At 47.1% G+C, this 17365-nt stretch overlaps 1 protein-coding gene across 2 annotated transcripts in view; it reads right to left on the reverse strand.

Moving 5' to 3' along the window:
* The window catches only part of RMND1 (required for meiotic nuclear division 1 homolog), a 494724-nt gene that overhangs the window by 210078 nt on the left and 267281 nt on the right, over positions 1-17365 (reverse strand). For both annotated transcript variants that reach the window (XM_078673969.1, XM_078673970.1), the window contains 3 exons: positions 5111-5219; positions 3436-3511; positions 1777-1816 (listed from right to left, as the gene is read on the reverse strand). In XM_078673969.1, coding sequence (XP_078530095.1) covers positions 1777-1816; positions 3436-3511; positions 5111-5219 — 225 coding nt within the window. The remainder of the gene's footprint in view (positions 1-1776; positions 1817-3435; positions 3512-5110; positions 5220-17365) is intronic.

Below are 17365 nucleotides of genomic sequence, written 5' to 3' on the forward strand. Positions count from 1 at the left end.
TGAGAATATAACTAGTTCAGAGCAATATCAGAACAGAAACCATTTGAGTCAACATAAAGATTAAAACTGGGAATATAAGCTTGCATATATGATGTGTAAACTTGTTTATTCATAAAATAGTTTATATAGGGAGGGAGGGAGGGAGGGGGAGAGAACAGAAAATGGAAGGGTAAAAAGTAAAGGAGGTGGGAGGAAGAGAAAGGGGGAAGGTCAGGGAGGGAAGGTAGGGGGGTATTGTGGAGGGAGGTTGGGAGGGAGGGATAGAGAGGGAATGGGGAGATAGACAAGGGGTAGAAGGGGAGCATCTGATAGTGGAAACTGGGAGAGTGATAATGGAGAAGCAGAGGAATTAAGGGCCCCAATATTAGTTGAGGAGGTGCAGTTTGAGGTCCTTATCCAGTTACACACACACACACACCCAGACACACACAGACACCCCCGTAACATATTTGTTGTTGGAAAATATATTATTCAAGAGCGGTTTGGAGTTGTTGACGGTCTCATGCTGGCACCCTTATCGCAAATAATGTCATCTGCAAGGGTCTGATGAAGACTGTATGAAGTTTAATCTCCCTAATGACCTACATGTAAAAAGTTACTAGTTGTAACTTTACAATCATAAATTCGGCTCTATAACCTGAATTCAGAGAGTAAAGACAAGACAGTCTACACGTGGAGAAGTGTGGCTCAATGGTTAGAGCGGCAGACCCTGATGCAGAGGTCTAGCCCGGGACCAGGGTTCAATCCCCCGCCTCGGCGGGTCTTGGGCTCAAAATTCCACGGACCTGATAATTCTCGCCTCGGTGCCTATTCCAATCATGGAGTCCCACTCTGCAACTCTGGGCAATAGCTTGCTTAATCTCCACAACGGCCCCCACGATGCTAAGGATGCCTGGCCTCCACCTTGGGGGTGCCCAGGAGTGGACACCTCACAGGGAAAGCCAGGATGGGTTCCACAGTGGTATTCGTACAAGCGCCTTGAGACCCTTGCGGGTGAGTAGTGCGCTATACAAGTATCAATTTACAATTTACTTTCAGTAAATTTAAAATGGCAAATGGTGACTAGACTAAAAGTAGTACATTTATTGCAAAGTGTAAGAATATGTATACACACGTAATTTTACTCACCTGTAAATGTACCTTTCTGTCAAGAGCCTGCTGTTTGTGCTTTATCTATAATGTTATGCTACTGAGCCATCCAGTGGAGGCATAAACAGGTTATAAAGTTACTGTTTCAATAAAGTAATGGCACTTCTAGTAATTGTGAAAAAACTGCTGCAATAAAAGGTAACAGTAAGCAATTGCCACGGGCAATTTTGTTGTTTTTGAGGCATTACCTGCCCCGTTCTCCCTTGTGTCTACCATTAATAATACTGCTCTTGTATCTAAAAGCCTACATCACCCCCTTAGAAACGGTCATCTAAGGAATCAGGCACAGTATTACTGTGCAACGTCACAGATTTTCAAGTTGTGGTGATGACAAGACTGCCAACATCAGATTATTTAGAGTAGAGCTTGAAACAATACAAAATATTTTACTGATGGTAAGTTTTCTTACAATTAAATAGTCTTCATATATTCACTTTTCATATGCGAAAATATTGTAATTGAGTTTACTTTAATGTATTCTTTCAGGTACAAATTCAGTAAGTATTAAGAAATGCTAATTAAAGACAGCATTGCGAAACAGTCACAGTTCCATGTAAAACTGATCAAATTTCAGCGGATGAAACTTTACAGAGACAGATATTAGACATACAATATTTTCATACTTACAGTTTTATCTTCCACATTCCAAAATATGACAGCGCCTTCCCTACATTTACATAAAACAGAAATATATTAACTTAAAAGTACATCATTGGTTACAGAATACAGGGTGGCATGCATACAGGGATCAAAAGCACACAGACTACACTAAACAAAACTCTTTTCTGTTTGTAACAGCCAGTGGGCAATAGTTTATTTTCTAACAGTTAAAGGCGAAGGCACCCTTATTCTAAGAAAACCTGAACAATGCACACCGTAATTCAGAAACTATCAAGCAGCAGCAGTATGTGATCAATAATTAACTTCAGGTAAACGTCTCCTTCAAACTAGCTAGGTGTTCATACTGCTACAACAACTCAAGGGGTCACTAGCACTGCTCGTAAGAACAGCAGCTTCAGCAACCTACAGCAGGTAGTTTATGATGGGGACAAGCTACCAGTTATGGCTCTGGCTGCCCAGATCCAGACGCGGTCGCGCGCATGCTTCCAAGCGCTGTTCTGCCAGTGAGAGACAGTCTTATTGGCTTTTCTGTATTCTTTCTATGCATTCTGACTAACTGTAGGTGAAACGTTTTCACGATTGTACAAGAGAAAGTAGCAAGCTAGAATTACGGATTTTTTTTAACCGTTTCCGATGCTGCTTTTACCACATTTGTTTTTGGTTTTATAGTTCTTTATTTTTTTTATTTTACTTATTATTTTTTTTTACCAAATTGTGCTGCTGCTCAGTCATATCACTTGCATCTGTGCATTTCGGGCATACTCTGTTTACCTTTTGTATGCATTAATCTGCTGCTCTTGAGTAATGAAACTCAAGAGTGTGGTGCCAAGAAATTGATCCAATTATTTCGGAAGTTTCATTATCGCTTCAATCTCGCTCTTCTCTTGCTGGTGACAACTATGCGTTTTGGTGCAGACAACAGTGCCCTTTGCACACCAGTGGGGAGAGTGAAAGGGGCATATTCAGTGGTTCCTTTGCGCTAATTGCCAACTCACTGCCAGAATGGGCAGTTGTAGTGGCACTTTTGCGGAACAGAATAGTTTATATGAGGATTGATGAGCAGTGTATTCACTCGCATCTATTCCACTAACCTGCGAGTGACAATGGAATCAAGATTGTGCTTGGCAGTAAAATAGCACACCCCGGAGGCTTATGGGGAATGGAGTTCACAAACTAGTACTGCACACTTTTTAGGTCCACTTTTCAGGTGCTCCAGGCTTTCTCCAGAAGGTAGTTGATGATTTTCAGACAGTTTAGTGACACATTAGGTAGTATGATAATGTGCTGCATGGCTAAACACTTATAAGGTCCCAAAGGCAAGAACTATTGGCTATGCCAATGCTTGTTCTTTCTCCCACCTCCTAATTGTACACATTCAGTCTCTATAGATGTAGAATTTCATCTTCATGTTGTTGTTACTTTCTCAAATCTGACAGGTAACAATTCGTACTGACCTGCGTCTTCTTTTCAGCAGATCAATAAAAAAGGTTTTATGAATTCAGTTAAAGTAGAATAATACCACTTCGCTTACACCTTGTCTTGCTTTAAAGGTGCACATTTTAGGCCCTAGTGACATCAATTTGCTGTTCAAGTTATGCAGTTAACCGTTAACATTCTTTTATAAAAGCTCACAAATGGGCCAATAATAAAGGGTCTAAACTACACCTGAAAAAGAAAATGAGTCCAGGATCTGTCTCCTTTGCGTGATTTTCAGTACCAATCACCAAAACATTTGATGCATCTACAAATTTAAATGAAAAGAGAAATTATATCGCGGCTTAATTCAAAATATATACATACATCAAATCTAAAGCGTATTCTCTAAGCTCATTAAGGATACTGAAGTCATTGGATCAATCACCACAGTCAATGCTCCCTCTCTCACTTAATACAAGATACACTCTTTTAAAGTATGGTGTTGAGTCATGAAATATGCAGAATCAAAATAACCGCATTCACATATTAAATACAGGCGACATCTCACATGTCCGTTTTCAAAAGGACAAAAAACAGCCACAAATAATTCATTTAAATTCCATCACCCAAAAAGAGGCAGTAACCTTTTGGTGCCATTAATATATGGATGTAATTGGTAAACCCAAATATATTATCAGCGTTGGGTTTTTCAATAACACATGCTGAGCACGATTTCAGATGTAACAGGAGGGTTTAAAGGTTTTCCCGAGATGTCACTTCAGATGAACACTGCAGAGAGTGTTTAAAATGTAGAAAACATGTGGTATTGATGCATGTGGTTGCACGACAGTTGTCATTTATCCTTGTTCATGTGATATTCAAAAACAAGAAGACAATAAAGAAATGTTATAAAGAAGAAACAAAGAAAAACGTGTTCTACCTCCAATGAAGTATCATAAATCACAAATCTTCTCCAACTGATAACTAGATTTTTGTTTTAGCAAAGGTTGGGTGGTAAATCTTAAACTTTGCATTGCATATTTACACACGATTGCAACTGCTGTTGTGAGGTAATACAGTAACTGCAGAATTTGTTTGGAAGTTTATATTTGAGCTTTTGTGCTTCAGATATATGTATTCCTGAACAATACATTATCGCTGCTTGGTGGCACTGCAAGCTACACATTACTACTATGCAACTGAATATTATTAGTTATTACATGCATATCAAAATGTGAAGAAAGAAATGCCGGGGTGGCCCTGTTCCAATTCAAACTGAAGACCTTAAGGTTTACACACAAATCTTATTGAGCAGTGTTTGCATCACTGAACTACATAACTAGCCCTGAAATTTAATTATTGAGTATAGAATCCTAACTACTCGTTGCAAACTGTCAAATCATAAGCAGAGCATCTTTTGATTTATTTATCAGCATTAATTAATGAAATCATTAATTTTGAAATATTCTTAACGCTACCACAAAAGAGTCCTGCACTGTAAAATAGTGGCTTTTATGGAGCAGCCAGAAAGAAGGCCCAGCTTGAGTTGCTAACATGTTCCTCACTGGGTGTGCTTCTTCCGCTGGTCACTTCCGTTGATCGGGACTGCCATGCAAAAACTCCAAAACAGTTGGGACTCTCGGAGGAAGACAGGTTCTGTTGCCCCAATGACTCGTAGCGTCTGTTTTTTCTAATTGTTTCCTGATGAGGCTTCTACTATTATCAGGCTTCATTTTAAACTCGGCCAATCAACACGTCATAATAAATAGAAATTAAAAATACAAGCCGCTTAGGATAGGATAAACCTCAATATTACTTATGTAAGATTCACCCATAGAACAAGTTTTAAACAAAAAGTCAAATTATACATTAAGGTAGAGTTCCCAAAAACAATGCACTGGAAGTTACAACATTCAAAATGTACCTCGTGGCAGGGTTACCACTTCAAAATATCCATGGGATGCAACGTCATGACATAGTGTACCGAGATGATACTCATCAGCTGTAGCAAAAGCAGTGCACTTCATCACATCCTGTACCAAAGAAAAACAGAATAGGCTTTTACTGTACTTTCTACACATATGCTTCCATAGTGTTCCCAAATGTTAACCAAATAAAATATTTAAACTGGCTTCAATCGTCGCAGAAGATTATTTTAAATTCGATCTGTTTACAAATATCTATCACTTTTGGAGTATAATTTGCTAAATTGCAGAAATCATACAGCTGTGATCTACTTCATTTGAATGTACCCCTTTCTCAAACAACAGCACTTGATAAACATGTTGTAAATAACTGTGCACAAGGAGACGGCATGTGACCTTCGGCAAATTCCTTCCCGTTGACATATTTACCTTGCTCAGTTGATACATTTGCAAAAGCAGGGTAAAAAGCAGTATCAATTGGATTTATATAGCAATTAGTACCCGACGAGACATTTAAGTGCTTTACGGCAAGTAGCATGCTACTCTGGAACCCAATATAGGTGGTTATTGATTATTGTTGATTACTGGGATTAGCCTTGTGCTCACAATGAAAACATTCCATTCATTTGCTCTGGTTTCTCTGTTGCAAATTAGATTAATAGGAGTTTGTGGGGGCTATGTGAGCTCTTGATAATGGTTGGTGGAATGAATACATGGGGGAAAAGGTTATGTTCCGTTAAGTTGTATGGGTATGGTTCAAACAAGGGGAGTTTGCGATCAATGAAATGAGTTGATGACAATTTTTAAAACTACAATAAATTACATTAAGAGAGAAGCGAGACAGGCAGGGGACTTGAGGACTATACCCAGAGAGAGGAGGGATGCAGAAGAGGTCAATAAAAATGGGTCATTCAAAAGAAAGAACAAAGAGGGAACAATTTACAGTTTTAAGACAAAGTCAGATTTACATTCAGGGTTTTAAAATATAGTGGTAGAGGCATAGCATGCACTCTGAGAATGTAGCACTGTTCAAAGGAAAACACATTATGTGTATGTGTGATCGTTGTATATTACATATTTTGATTGGCACTAGAATCAGTTGCAACAATTTTTCTGCTGCCATGATTGATTTTTGTGGTAAAATGGAATTTCCCGTTTGTGGTAAGCCGGCGTCTACCCTTGCCTGGAGAATCTGACTGCATGTGTAGCTGGTAAACTGCCTTTTATTCCCCCCCCCTGGCATCTCACTATCTAGCATTTATGTGAAAACCTACGACTGTTCCTAGTAAGGCAAAGTCTATGACCTGTCCTGAGACCTGGTGGGGCACACATTAAGAGTACATTCAGAGTGGACAAATGACTATTTCCCTTGTCTTGAAATACACTCATAAGGCAGAGGTGACATATCGTGTAGTATGATCTACAGTAAAGGGCCATCAATTTTTTTATCTATGTCAGTGAGGGTTTGGGCTACTGGCTTCTCTCAAAGGCTGTAGAAACTCCGCACCTCGGAGGAGAGGGAGGGAGAGAGAGAGAGGGAAAAAGGGGGAGAGGCAGAGGGAAAAGGAGAAGGATTCATGTACCACATATGGAACCCATTTTGCATGACCCTGGCGCACCATGGCACAAGATACCGAGTGAAACAATCATCAGACAGTGTTGCTTGCATTCTTGTTGCTGAAGGGTGAAGATCCATACACTGAAGTGATACAAATGGAGACAGGCTAACTTTAGAAATTCCATTCGCCATGAATAGTACAAACAAAACGAAATCAAGATAGTAATCTTCTGGTATGCTATCTCCTTTTCTATCCATCTTAATTTCCTATTCTTTCCCCTTTTCACACTCCCCTATTCCTCTCACTGGGACAGTGGATAGGGGGACAGCCGAGCATATATTTTGTGAAACTGTACTACCAGTAACATAGCCAGTCTGGGCTGCTACCCTGTATCGACAAAGCGTTGAAAATTATGTTATATGTAGTTTAAAAAAAAAACAATAAAAATATTTTTTTTTTAAAAAGAGTTTGTTTGCACAGGGCTGCTTATCAGTTATGTTGTTTGGTATGTAGCTGGGCAGAATGGGTGGGACTGCAGTTTTGTTGTGCGAGGTGAGGAAAATTGATTACTTCTTTAGAGAGATGCAGGACAGCCAGGTGCAAAATGTCACACTTGAAAGCGAACACTTCAAACTATATGTGAGAATGTGCCATCTTTCTTGCATTGGTATGCCCCCACTTTTTGCTGAACTGCTGATGTGCTTTGACTGAGTGTGCCTTGAGCTCCTGCCAACCAGGTGCCCAGGTCCTGTATTCCTTCCCAAAAACTGTGTTGAAACTAAAACCCAATTGGCATCTCTGGCCACCTGTCAGCCCCTAGTAGATGGTACCCTAGGTACCCAGGGCTACCACTTTGGAGAGTAAGGTCAGACCTGACTTTAACCTCTGTTTTATCTCTGGGGATTGGGGACTCTATACATACCGTACCCGACTTTAGTCCAGTATATATAGAGCCGCTTTCTTACACTATACACAATCCATTTACTTACGGTAGAGTGTGCACAAAAGACGAAAGGAAGGGAGGAGGTAGAGAAAGACAACTTTAAAGGAAACAATCCACAGCTTGTTACAAACATCTGTATATGAACGCGAAACCTTAGCACTCTCTTACTGATAGGAAAACCTGTGACAGGCAGATAACGCAAGCTTCATTAGCAGCCACATTAACCTACTCAGCTATTTACCAGTAGCACATACATTGTTTAAAGCTGGTTTTATTACTTTACTACTCCTATTTCTTTTTACTCAAATGGATCATGTGATGAAAACGTGTGATGTAAAAAAAAGTGTCCCTGTTGAAATTATAGGGCTACAAATTGCACGGGAACAAATATATAGTCCAACGGGATTGAAAATAGCGGAGATATCGATCTCCTCTCCGGAAGGAGAAACAGAGGCAGCAGCATGCCCTTGTCTCACAACCAAATGCAACACAGGCGGGTCTCCGTACCTGGTAGGTGTATAATGTTTGTCAGCAAATATAGTTTGCTTATTATCCATCTTAGAGCAGCGCGTGTTACATCCTGTGGGTATCTTGGGTGAGGGGAAGTGACACAGTGACATTCTTTAGAGAATTTTGAGCTAAGGATTACAGGAGAAAATGTAATGGAAGAGAAGCATTGGTGGCTTGCTGGCTGGCAGCTCTCTTCTTACTGTTGTTCAACTGAATAAAATAAGCTTTTAGCTACTTACACTTGCATCGCATTAATAGTACTTTTTACTGGCAAACAAGGATTGGATCAGGAATGCTGCTGGACAAGGAGGAGAGCGCCCATTCTTGGGGCAAGCAAGAGCTCAGTTGGTGAATTGGTGAACCGCTGAAGCCGGGATTTCTGGATGAAGTTAAGCAGCGATTAAGGAAACAGGAAAAACCTTTTGAAGGAGGCCAGGATTGTGAACTGCAAGTAATTTTGTGGCACGTTTGGGCGTCTGAAGAGGCAGTCATATTTTATTTATCAGCAGCCCTCAACTGCCTTGCACACGCTAAGACGTTAGCCGTGTGACAAGTCAAGTGACACACCGAAGCGGTCATGCGTTGCTTAGCAACGGTTACACTGTAAACAGTGTATCCATGCGCTTCCGAAACGGTGCAGGTGGGTCATGCGATGCAACACACATTGTCTTCCGTTTACTAGCAACTGGTGAGGCGTATTTCGATTGAGGCATTACTGGTAGTGAGCTTTATGCTACACTTGTGCTGGAAAAAAAAAATAAGAAAGTTATTCAGAGGTTCAATCTTTAAGTGTTCACAACTGTACACCTGAGTAAAACCGGTGATTCGGCCAGTTTATCTAGAATTTGTGTCCCTAGACACGGAAGGGATGATTGCTCCAATACCATTTTTAAAAGCACTAGGGGAGCCCAGAGCAGGTTGGTAGGTTTGGTAAGGCGGTTTTCAGGCATATGCAGTTGGGGAGACATTTTTACAGCTTCTTGTAAATTGGCTATGCTTGAGCACTGTTTGGGAGCTGAAGGGCAACGCATATTAAAACATCTTCCATCTTTACCCTTGGAGGATGTTGAAGAATAAGACTGGGATGACTATGATAACACACTGATGAAACTGGTGTTGTGGGGTACAATATGACCTATGGCACAAGTCTCCATTTTCGTTACACGCTTTAAATTCTACATCTTTTTCAAAATTGTGACATTCTGCTTTGCACATGCCTTGCACTTACATGGTTACTTACTTAAAAAGTATTCTGCAGGCAGCATAATTTTTAGGTAGCATATTGTTGTGTGGTTCGTCTGTCCAAGGCTAAGGAACACTGTACAGGATGCCCTTTATTTTAGTTGTCAGTTTGGAGACAGCTCTGAGTCCTAAGACAAACAATTACATCGCAATTGCACCTTTGACACAGTGCGAATGGGTTGTATATAACGCCTCTGAGCTAACTTATGCAAAAAGAACAATTGATGGACAGAATGCAGAACAATGTCATACATTCACCCCAGTACAGAGACCTGGGCCTAAATCCATCGTTTTTTTTGCTCACCATGCCATTACAGTTTGGACCCAGCCATATGCAAATCGGTCTTGACCCTGCGCCCAATGGAAACAGTCCAGCCCGAACTGCCAGGCCAGGTCCTCCCTCGACTGGAAACAAGCATCCTAGGACCGGTTTCGGGCCCTCATCAGCCAGGATAGCTGGACTCCAGTGGCATGGAGAGCACGGGACTCATGTCTGAGCATACCATGACTGGGGATGAATGTTTTGATTTGTTCTGCATTCTGTGCATCAATTGTGTGTACTTTGGGGGGGGCGTGGCCAGCGGCATGCTAGACTAGACGTGTCTCCCGGGAGCTCCCGGCCGACGTCTAAAGATCCGATGAAAATTGGCACCATCGCGACCGGACACTTTCACACCGGTTGTAGGAGGTGGTCTGGAGGAGTTTGAGGGGTCCGGCGTGCAGCACAGTCCCCTTTTGAGCAAGCGGCGCCGAATTCTATGAGGCACATCGGGTGGAAGTGAGAGCGTCGGACAAAATGGCGGCGCAGTGAACGGTCAGTGAGAAAGACACGCTCCTGACCGGGCTATTCCGACAGGCGGGGGAGAGAGTGGAGCAGCGGATCAGCGGACCCAGCCGCACCGGGAGGCCCGCGTTCACCCCTGTACCGGCCGGCGGTCCGGGGGGTCACGGACCCCGCGGGAAGAGAAAGGAGCTCCGGCGGTGACCCTGCCCCACGGTGGTGGGCTGTACGGGGACCGGGTCCGGCCGGTCTCCGGGTGCAGTTGGGGGTGCGAGACTGTCACCGGGCGGCTGGAGAAGTGCACCGGAGGGACGGCGGACTGTACCGGGGTGCGAGGTACCCTTACGCAAGATGGCGGCCGCAGTCTCCCACTGACGAGTGAAGGGGAGCACGGAGGCGCCGGCGAGGAGAGCGAGTGGTTCCCTGCCCGAAGACTCTATAGCGACGGCCCGGAGGAGGTACGGGGAGCAGCCAGGACAGCGAGGTAGCGGGTGAGGCGGCTCGGTACGCCGCGACCTTTACCAAGATGGCGGCCATGAAAGGGCAGTCTTGCAGCACCTAAAGACCGCGCTACGCCGGAGGAGCGGAGAGGCTGTGCGGCTGTGGGATTGAGATCCGGCGGTGGTGTGGGAGCGGCACTCCGGTACCTGGCTGAGGGAGACGTTGGTGGGTCACACACCCCCCCCCCCCCCGGTACATGAGAGGTGGCCTGGAAACGAGGGGAGCAGAAGTACACAGCGCCCGGGCAAACACATAACGGAGAGTTCTGCCGCCGGCAGCCTGACCAGCGGGGGGGAGTGACCACGAAGGTGCGGGAGAGGCACTGCTACGCCGCCCGCAGACAAGGGGGGGAGAAGCACATCGACGCCTTTGAGTCAGAGACCCCAACCCAGCCAGGGCAGCTAAGTGACTGGAGCGAGAGGCCAGGTGGCGGCGAGAGCCCGGGTTGGGCTTAGCAATACGGAGAGGAAGGGAATGGGATACACGGCAAGGATACAACCCGGAGCAGTCATCCATGGCCGGGCACGGTGGTGGCAATCCGTGAGAAGGTAGCGGACCTACGGCGGACGGAATCCGGCACTTGGGGCGCACGGTGAGGCGGACTACGCGGGGGTGACCACGAAAGGCCGACCTACACACGCCACCGCGGCAGCTCCACGACCTCAGCGACGATGGTGAAGAAGGACCACCTCCAGCCCAAGCCGCCCAAGCAAGGCACACTGGACACCTTTGCGGCACCGAAATCAGCCAAAGACAACGCGGGTGCTACGGCGGAGGGAGCCACCGACACGGACAGGTTACTAGCGGCGATTCAGGCGTCTAGATCAGACATTCAGGATTCCCGAGCAGCCCTGGAGGTTAAAATTGGGGAGGTGGGCTCCGAGGTCACGCTCCTGCGACAGGATTTCAAGAACCTTTCCGCCAGAGTGACAGAGACTGAAACACGCATTGGTGAGACCGAAGACTCGATCACGACGCTCAAGAGAGATATGGCGGAGCTTCAGGCGTCGCACAGACAACTTCTGTGGAAGGTGGACGACGCGGAAAATAGGGCCAGGCGCAATAACCTCCGATTCGTGGGTTTCAGAGAAGGAATCGAGGGGAGTAATATGGCGTCGTTCCTGCATACATGGATCGTGGACACTTTCACAGGGGCCCGCTTCTCATCTTGCTTTGTGATCGAAAGGGCACACAGGGCGCTCCTTGCAAAACCCCCGGAGGGTGCCAGACCCAGGCCGGTGATCGCCCGCTTCCTAAACTTTGCAGACAGAGACTTAATATTGCGTGAGGCAAGGAAGATGGGTAACATCAGCGTGGAAAACACGAACATAATGATCTTCCCAGATTATAGCCAGGAAGTTCAGAGGCAAAGGCGCTCCTTCGAATCGGTGAAAATCAAACTGAGATCAATGAACATTACATACATGTTGCTCTTCCCGGCAAAGCTCAAGGTACTGTACAAAGATAAAGCACACTTCTTCACACACCCTGACGATGCATGGCAGTGGTTGGAGGAAAGACCGATTCTCAATAGTCGAGAAACAGTTGGGAGAGAGGAACTGGCGAAAGCAGCACAAGAGAAGGCACGGTGGGGCTCCCCGCAACGGCAGAGGAGGAGATCCAGAAGATTGCACTCGAGGTACACAGGGACCCCATATCAGCCACGCCCATCGGCAGGTACCAGGAGAGGTAGATCGGAATCGCCAGGGACATCGAGCTGGACACGCAAGTCGCCGAGGAGGCCCCGGGACCAGGCCTGCTCGGATGGAGAAGGGGAACACCTCAGGGCTTCAGACGGGAATGATGAACACTCGGATAATGATCACCACTCACTGCATCCACTAGAGGCCGAGATACGGCAGTTGGAACAGGACAGAACTGATACGCACTGCAGCACGGTACCGACCACGCAAGATTCGCACTCCTGAACGTGGTAGAGATGGACGGCAGAATGGTCGGTCGGGACACGGACATGACACGCAAGTGGCCACAACCCTTTAAGTTGTTGTTTCTGTTTACCTTAACACTCTTTTCTGTTTTTCAGGAACAGAACATTTGTTAGTGAAATAGTTGTTCCGCCGCCTACACCAAGCTCAGGGAGTGGTGCATACCTCGGCTGGGTCGATCGCCCGGCGGGGGGGATTCACCACGGGTTGCTTTAGGCGGAGTTTTGTGAGACATAGTTAGATAAAGGGCGGGAGTGGGGGGGTGACAGACCGACTTCTACCAACAGCTTGTACCTTGATGGGGTCGAGTCTGGAGGGGGAGGGAGGTAGGGAGGGGGGGGGGAAAGGGACATTGGAGTTACAACAAGTTGGGGAAGTTGGGGAAGTTGGGGGGGTAGTTGGGGAAGGGAACACACGAAGGAAGACGGTCAGAAACCTGAGACTCACATAGGTTACACACAGTGGCGGGGGTCTCCTACTAATCTGCAGAGGAGTTGCACAACATGGCAGGTCCATTAACGTCAACGGGAAGATTGCACAGGGGAGTCTCCATCCTGGCATGGAATGTTAACGGTCTGGGGTCCAAAATAAAGAGAGGACTGGTGAATTCGTACATCAAGCGTCTCGCCCCGGACATGGTTCTCCTACAGGAAACACACATGAAGGTAGGGACCTGCACATTCATAGCGAGGGGGAGATACAAAGTCTTGGCACATGCGGGTTATACTTCTGGTGCGAGGGGAGTCGCAATACTGATGGACAAAACACACCCATTTAACATAACGCGCACATGGAGTGATCCACAAGGTACATATGTGGGGATACAGGGAACATGGAATAGACTGAACATGACAGTGATTTCAGTTTACGCCCCTCCGAAGCTCCAGTCACGCACACTCAGGGAGGTGGCGTCCATACTGCTAGACACGGCGGATACGATGCAAATTGTGGGGGGGGACTTCAATGATGTCATGTCGGAAGACTTGGATCGTTCGGGACCCGCACGCAGAGGGGGGGCACAGACAGCGCTGGCGGCGTATATGGCCGAGATGGGGCTCACTGACACTTGGCGCTGGCGACACCCGACACAGGAGGCGTACTCCTTTTATTCGGGGGCACATAAAGCCTTCTCCAGGCTGGATTACATTTTCATGGCTAGGCAATACCTGACGGAGGGGGATGAATACACTTATAAAGCAAGGGGATTTCAGATCATTCACCTCTTTATGCAAAAGTGGGGACTTCAACCGAACGGCGTGAGACGGAATGGCGACTGGCGGCTTGGGACATTCACACTCCAGAGGTTCAACGGGGTCTGAGGGCGGACATAAAAGTCTATGTAGCCGAAAATGAGGGCTCGGTAGACTCCAAAGTTACCTTCTGGGAGGCCATGAAACCGGTGTTGAGAGACAGACTCAAAGGGAGACTGAGGGACGAACGAAACAGGCAGCACAGGGAGGCGAGGTCGTTAGAAACGGAAATCCTGGCCTTGGAAGGTGTCTATCTCATGAACAAGGAGATGGGCACGCTGAGGCAGTTGTGCGACAAACAAAGGGAGTACAGAGAGCTGGTTTCGAATGAGGCGAAAACGCAATCGCTAGCAACTTTACACCGCCTCTACGATGTGGGCGATAAATCGGGCAAGCTACTGGCATGGCTAGGAAGGAAGGAGAGAGCGGCGCGGTGGGTGGCCCAGGTCAGGAGGGACGAGGGGGACATGGAAACAACTGACAGGGGCATTGCCGATGCGTTCGCACTACATTACGAAAACTTCTATAAAGCAAGAGACCTCGGCACAGTGGACGAGGCCACACGTTACATGGTAAACGTGGAAGTTCCATCTCTGGAGGTGGAACACAGTGCCCCACTCGAGGAGAAGATTACTCGGGAGGAGATCACCACAGCCATTAATAGCTTAAAAACGGGGAAAACGCCGGGACCCAACGGGTTCCCAGCGGAATTCTTTAAGAAAACAGCTGACTTACTAACGCGTCACCTCCTGGCCTTGTACGTTGAAGCTTACGACACAGGGAGCCTCCCTCGCGATTTGGAATTGGCCACCATAGTACCAATCCACAAACAGGGCAAGCCCGTAGAGGACTGTGCCTCATACCGTCCCATCTCGTTGCTGAATTTGGAGGTGAAGGTGCTGGCCATGATTCTGGCGGCACGCCTACGTACAGTCATCCCCGGCCTTATCCATGCAGATCAGTCCGGGTTTTTGCCGGACAGAGCGACAAAACTCAACCTTCGACGGACACACAACTGGCTTCAAGAGGTGAAGGATAGGATGGAGCCGCACTGGTTCATGTCATTGGACGCTGAAAAGGCGTTCGACGCAGTGCACTGGCCATTTCTTATGGCGGCACTGGGCCGGTTTGGCTTTGGTCCGAACTTTCGGAATTGGATAAGGCTGCTCTACGCGGCACCGAAGGCGCGGGTGCGAGTGAATGGATGCCTATCGCGGGAATTTAGAGTAGAGAGAGGCACCAGACAAGGATGCCCGCTGTCGCCGCTGCTCTTCACACTCACCATAGAAATATTGGCCACCAGAATTAGACAAAATCCGGAGATTCATGGTTTTGCGTGGGGTGAGATAGGGGGGTCCCAGGAGAAAATCTCACTCTATGCGGACGATGTGTTATTATACATTACGAAACCAGAGGTAACGGTTGGGGCGTTGTTCAGAGAGCTAGAGGGCTTTGGGGCGATGGCGGGCCACACCATCAATTGGCATAAGTCTGTCCTGTACACACCGCAGGGGATGGCACAGGGGGTAGCACTGCCTGCCCGCCTGCTCACCACTGTGGAGGGATTCCAATATCTTGGGGTCTATATCTCAGTGGACGAGAAGGTCTCCTTCCAGAAGAATGTGGGCAGAATAATGATGGAGGCGGTGGAGGATATGACAAGGTGGAGGCAGTTGCCGCTCACCATCCTGGGAAGAGCGGCAATGTATAAAATGATAACTTTACCCAAATTCCTCTACGCACTTCAGAATGAATACTACCCACTCCCAGCCAACACCATTCCCAGAATTCACGCTGACCTGCGCTCCTTCATATGGTTAGGCAAACAACCACGCATCGCACTTCAGACACTCCAACGGCACCAGTATAATGGAGGGATCTCGTTACCGAATCTGGAGGCTTATTATTGGGCGGAACACCTAACTCCCGTAAATGATTGGCTCCATGCACCAGCGGACCACCCCACATACGCATTGGAAAGGCACAAATTGTCTGCACACAGTATACTCCACTATCTGTATGGCGGGAAAGCAGGGAGAACGCTCTTGCCTGCGACAGCGATTACACTCCGAGCGTGGACAAGGGCCACGAAAGCCACGGGGTGGGAGGGGAGGTTGACACGTCAGACGCCACTATGGCACTGCACTTGGCTCACAGAACTTCGAAAACTGAGAGGCTTCTCCAGGTGGGACGACATAGGGATATCGACTATTGGGGACGTGATCAGGAACGGTGAGCTGAAGTCGTTCGAGATGCTGCGGGCGGAATATGGCTTACACCGCACACAACGATACAAACACTTACAGCTAGCGCATGCCTGGAACGCTCAGAAGGTATCACTACACGACATGCCAGAATACTCACCATTAGAAGGGAGACTCCTGCAGGAACAGATGGTACACCAGGCAGTGTCCCTCACGTACAAGACACTCACAAACAATATGTTGGGGACACTGGCGAAACTTAGAGGGATTTGGGAGGCGGATGTAGGAGAAATGGAGGACCTAGACTGGGAGCTCATACTGATGCACCCACGTGAGGTGGCTATTAAATCGAGACTGAGGCTGATCCAACTGAACATCTTGCATCGGACATATTTCGATAGGAGGCGCCTCCTCAGGATGGGCAGGATAACGGACGCCACATGCCTTAGATGTAGAGCAGCCCAGGGAGACTTTTTCCACACCATCTGGTCGTGCGCATACATACAAGTATATTGGTCACACATCTTCACTGAGTTGGGGGAGGTGCTGGAGGTGGAATTAACACTAGACCCGAAACTAGCACTATTGGGGATGGTAACGGAGGTAGACTTGCCACGCCCGCTTATCACTTTCCTGGTGCTGGCACTAGTGGTGGCCAAAAGGGATATTGCGAAATACTGGGTGGTGGCTGAGAGGCCAGCCATAGAGGAGTGGAGGAGAGGGCTGGACTTCTATATGGCAGCAGAACGGGTGACATACAAGGCGAGGGGCTGCCCCAAGAAATTCCGAAAGGTATGGAGCAAGTGGAGACAGTACCATGGCTTGGAAGTGGGCGATCAGAGGCGACACAGGGAGGGAGGGGAAGGCGGAGAGGGGTAGAGGGGAACACCTGAAAACGATGTGTGCCTAAGGAGTGGCTGTGACTCAGGGATCAGGGAGGTACTACACACATTGGGTATTGCACGACAAATTGGATGGAGGGCATGGCTACTGTTTACCTATGCGTACTTGACACGAATGAAATAATGACTCTTTGATTGAGAGTCGCTAGACTTGACTGTTTTTCCTTCTAATGGGACCAGCTACCTGTTGTTTGATTCGTAAAGGGGGGTGGGGGGGGGGGGGAGTTGCGGGTAGAAAACGAAAAGCAGGATTGGTGAGATACATGTGGAGAGTGTCAGCCTTAGCATTACCTTACATTTCGTGCTGTTTCCGATGTTGCCGCCCGGCCCCAGGGATGTGGGCATGATGGCTGAGGTAGTGTGGCATTAGTGTAACATTATTATGTGGTTTGGGGCTTGACACGCCTAAATTCAGT

Source organism: Lissotriton helveticus, chromosome 1_1 (genome assembly GCF_964261635.1).
Source record: "Lissotriton helveticus chromosome 1_1, aLisHel1.1, whole genome shotgun sequence".
NCBI classification, from domain to species: Eukaryota; Metazoa; Chordata; class Amphibia; order Caudata; family Salamandridae; genus Lissotriton; species Lissotriton helveticus.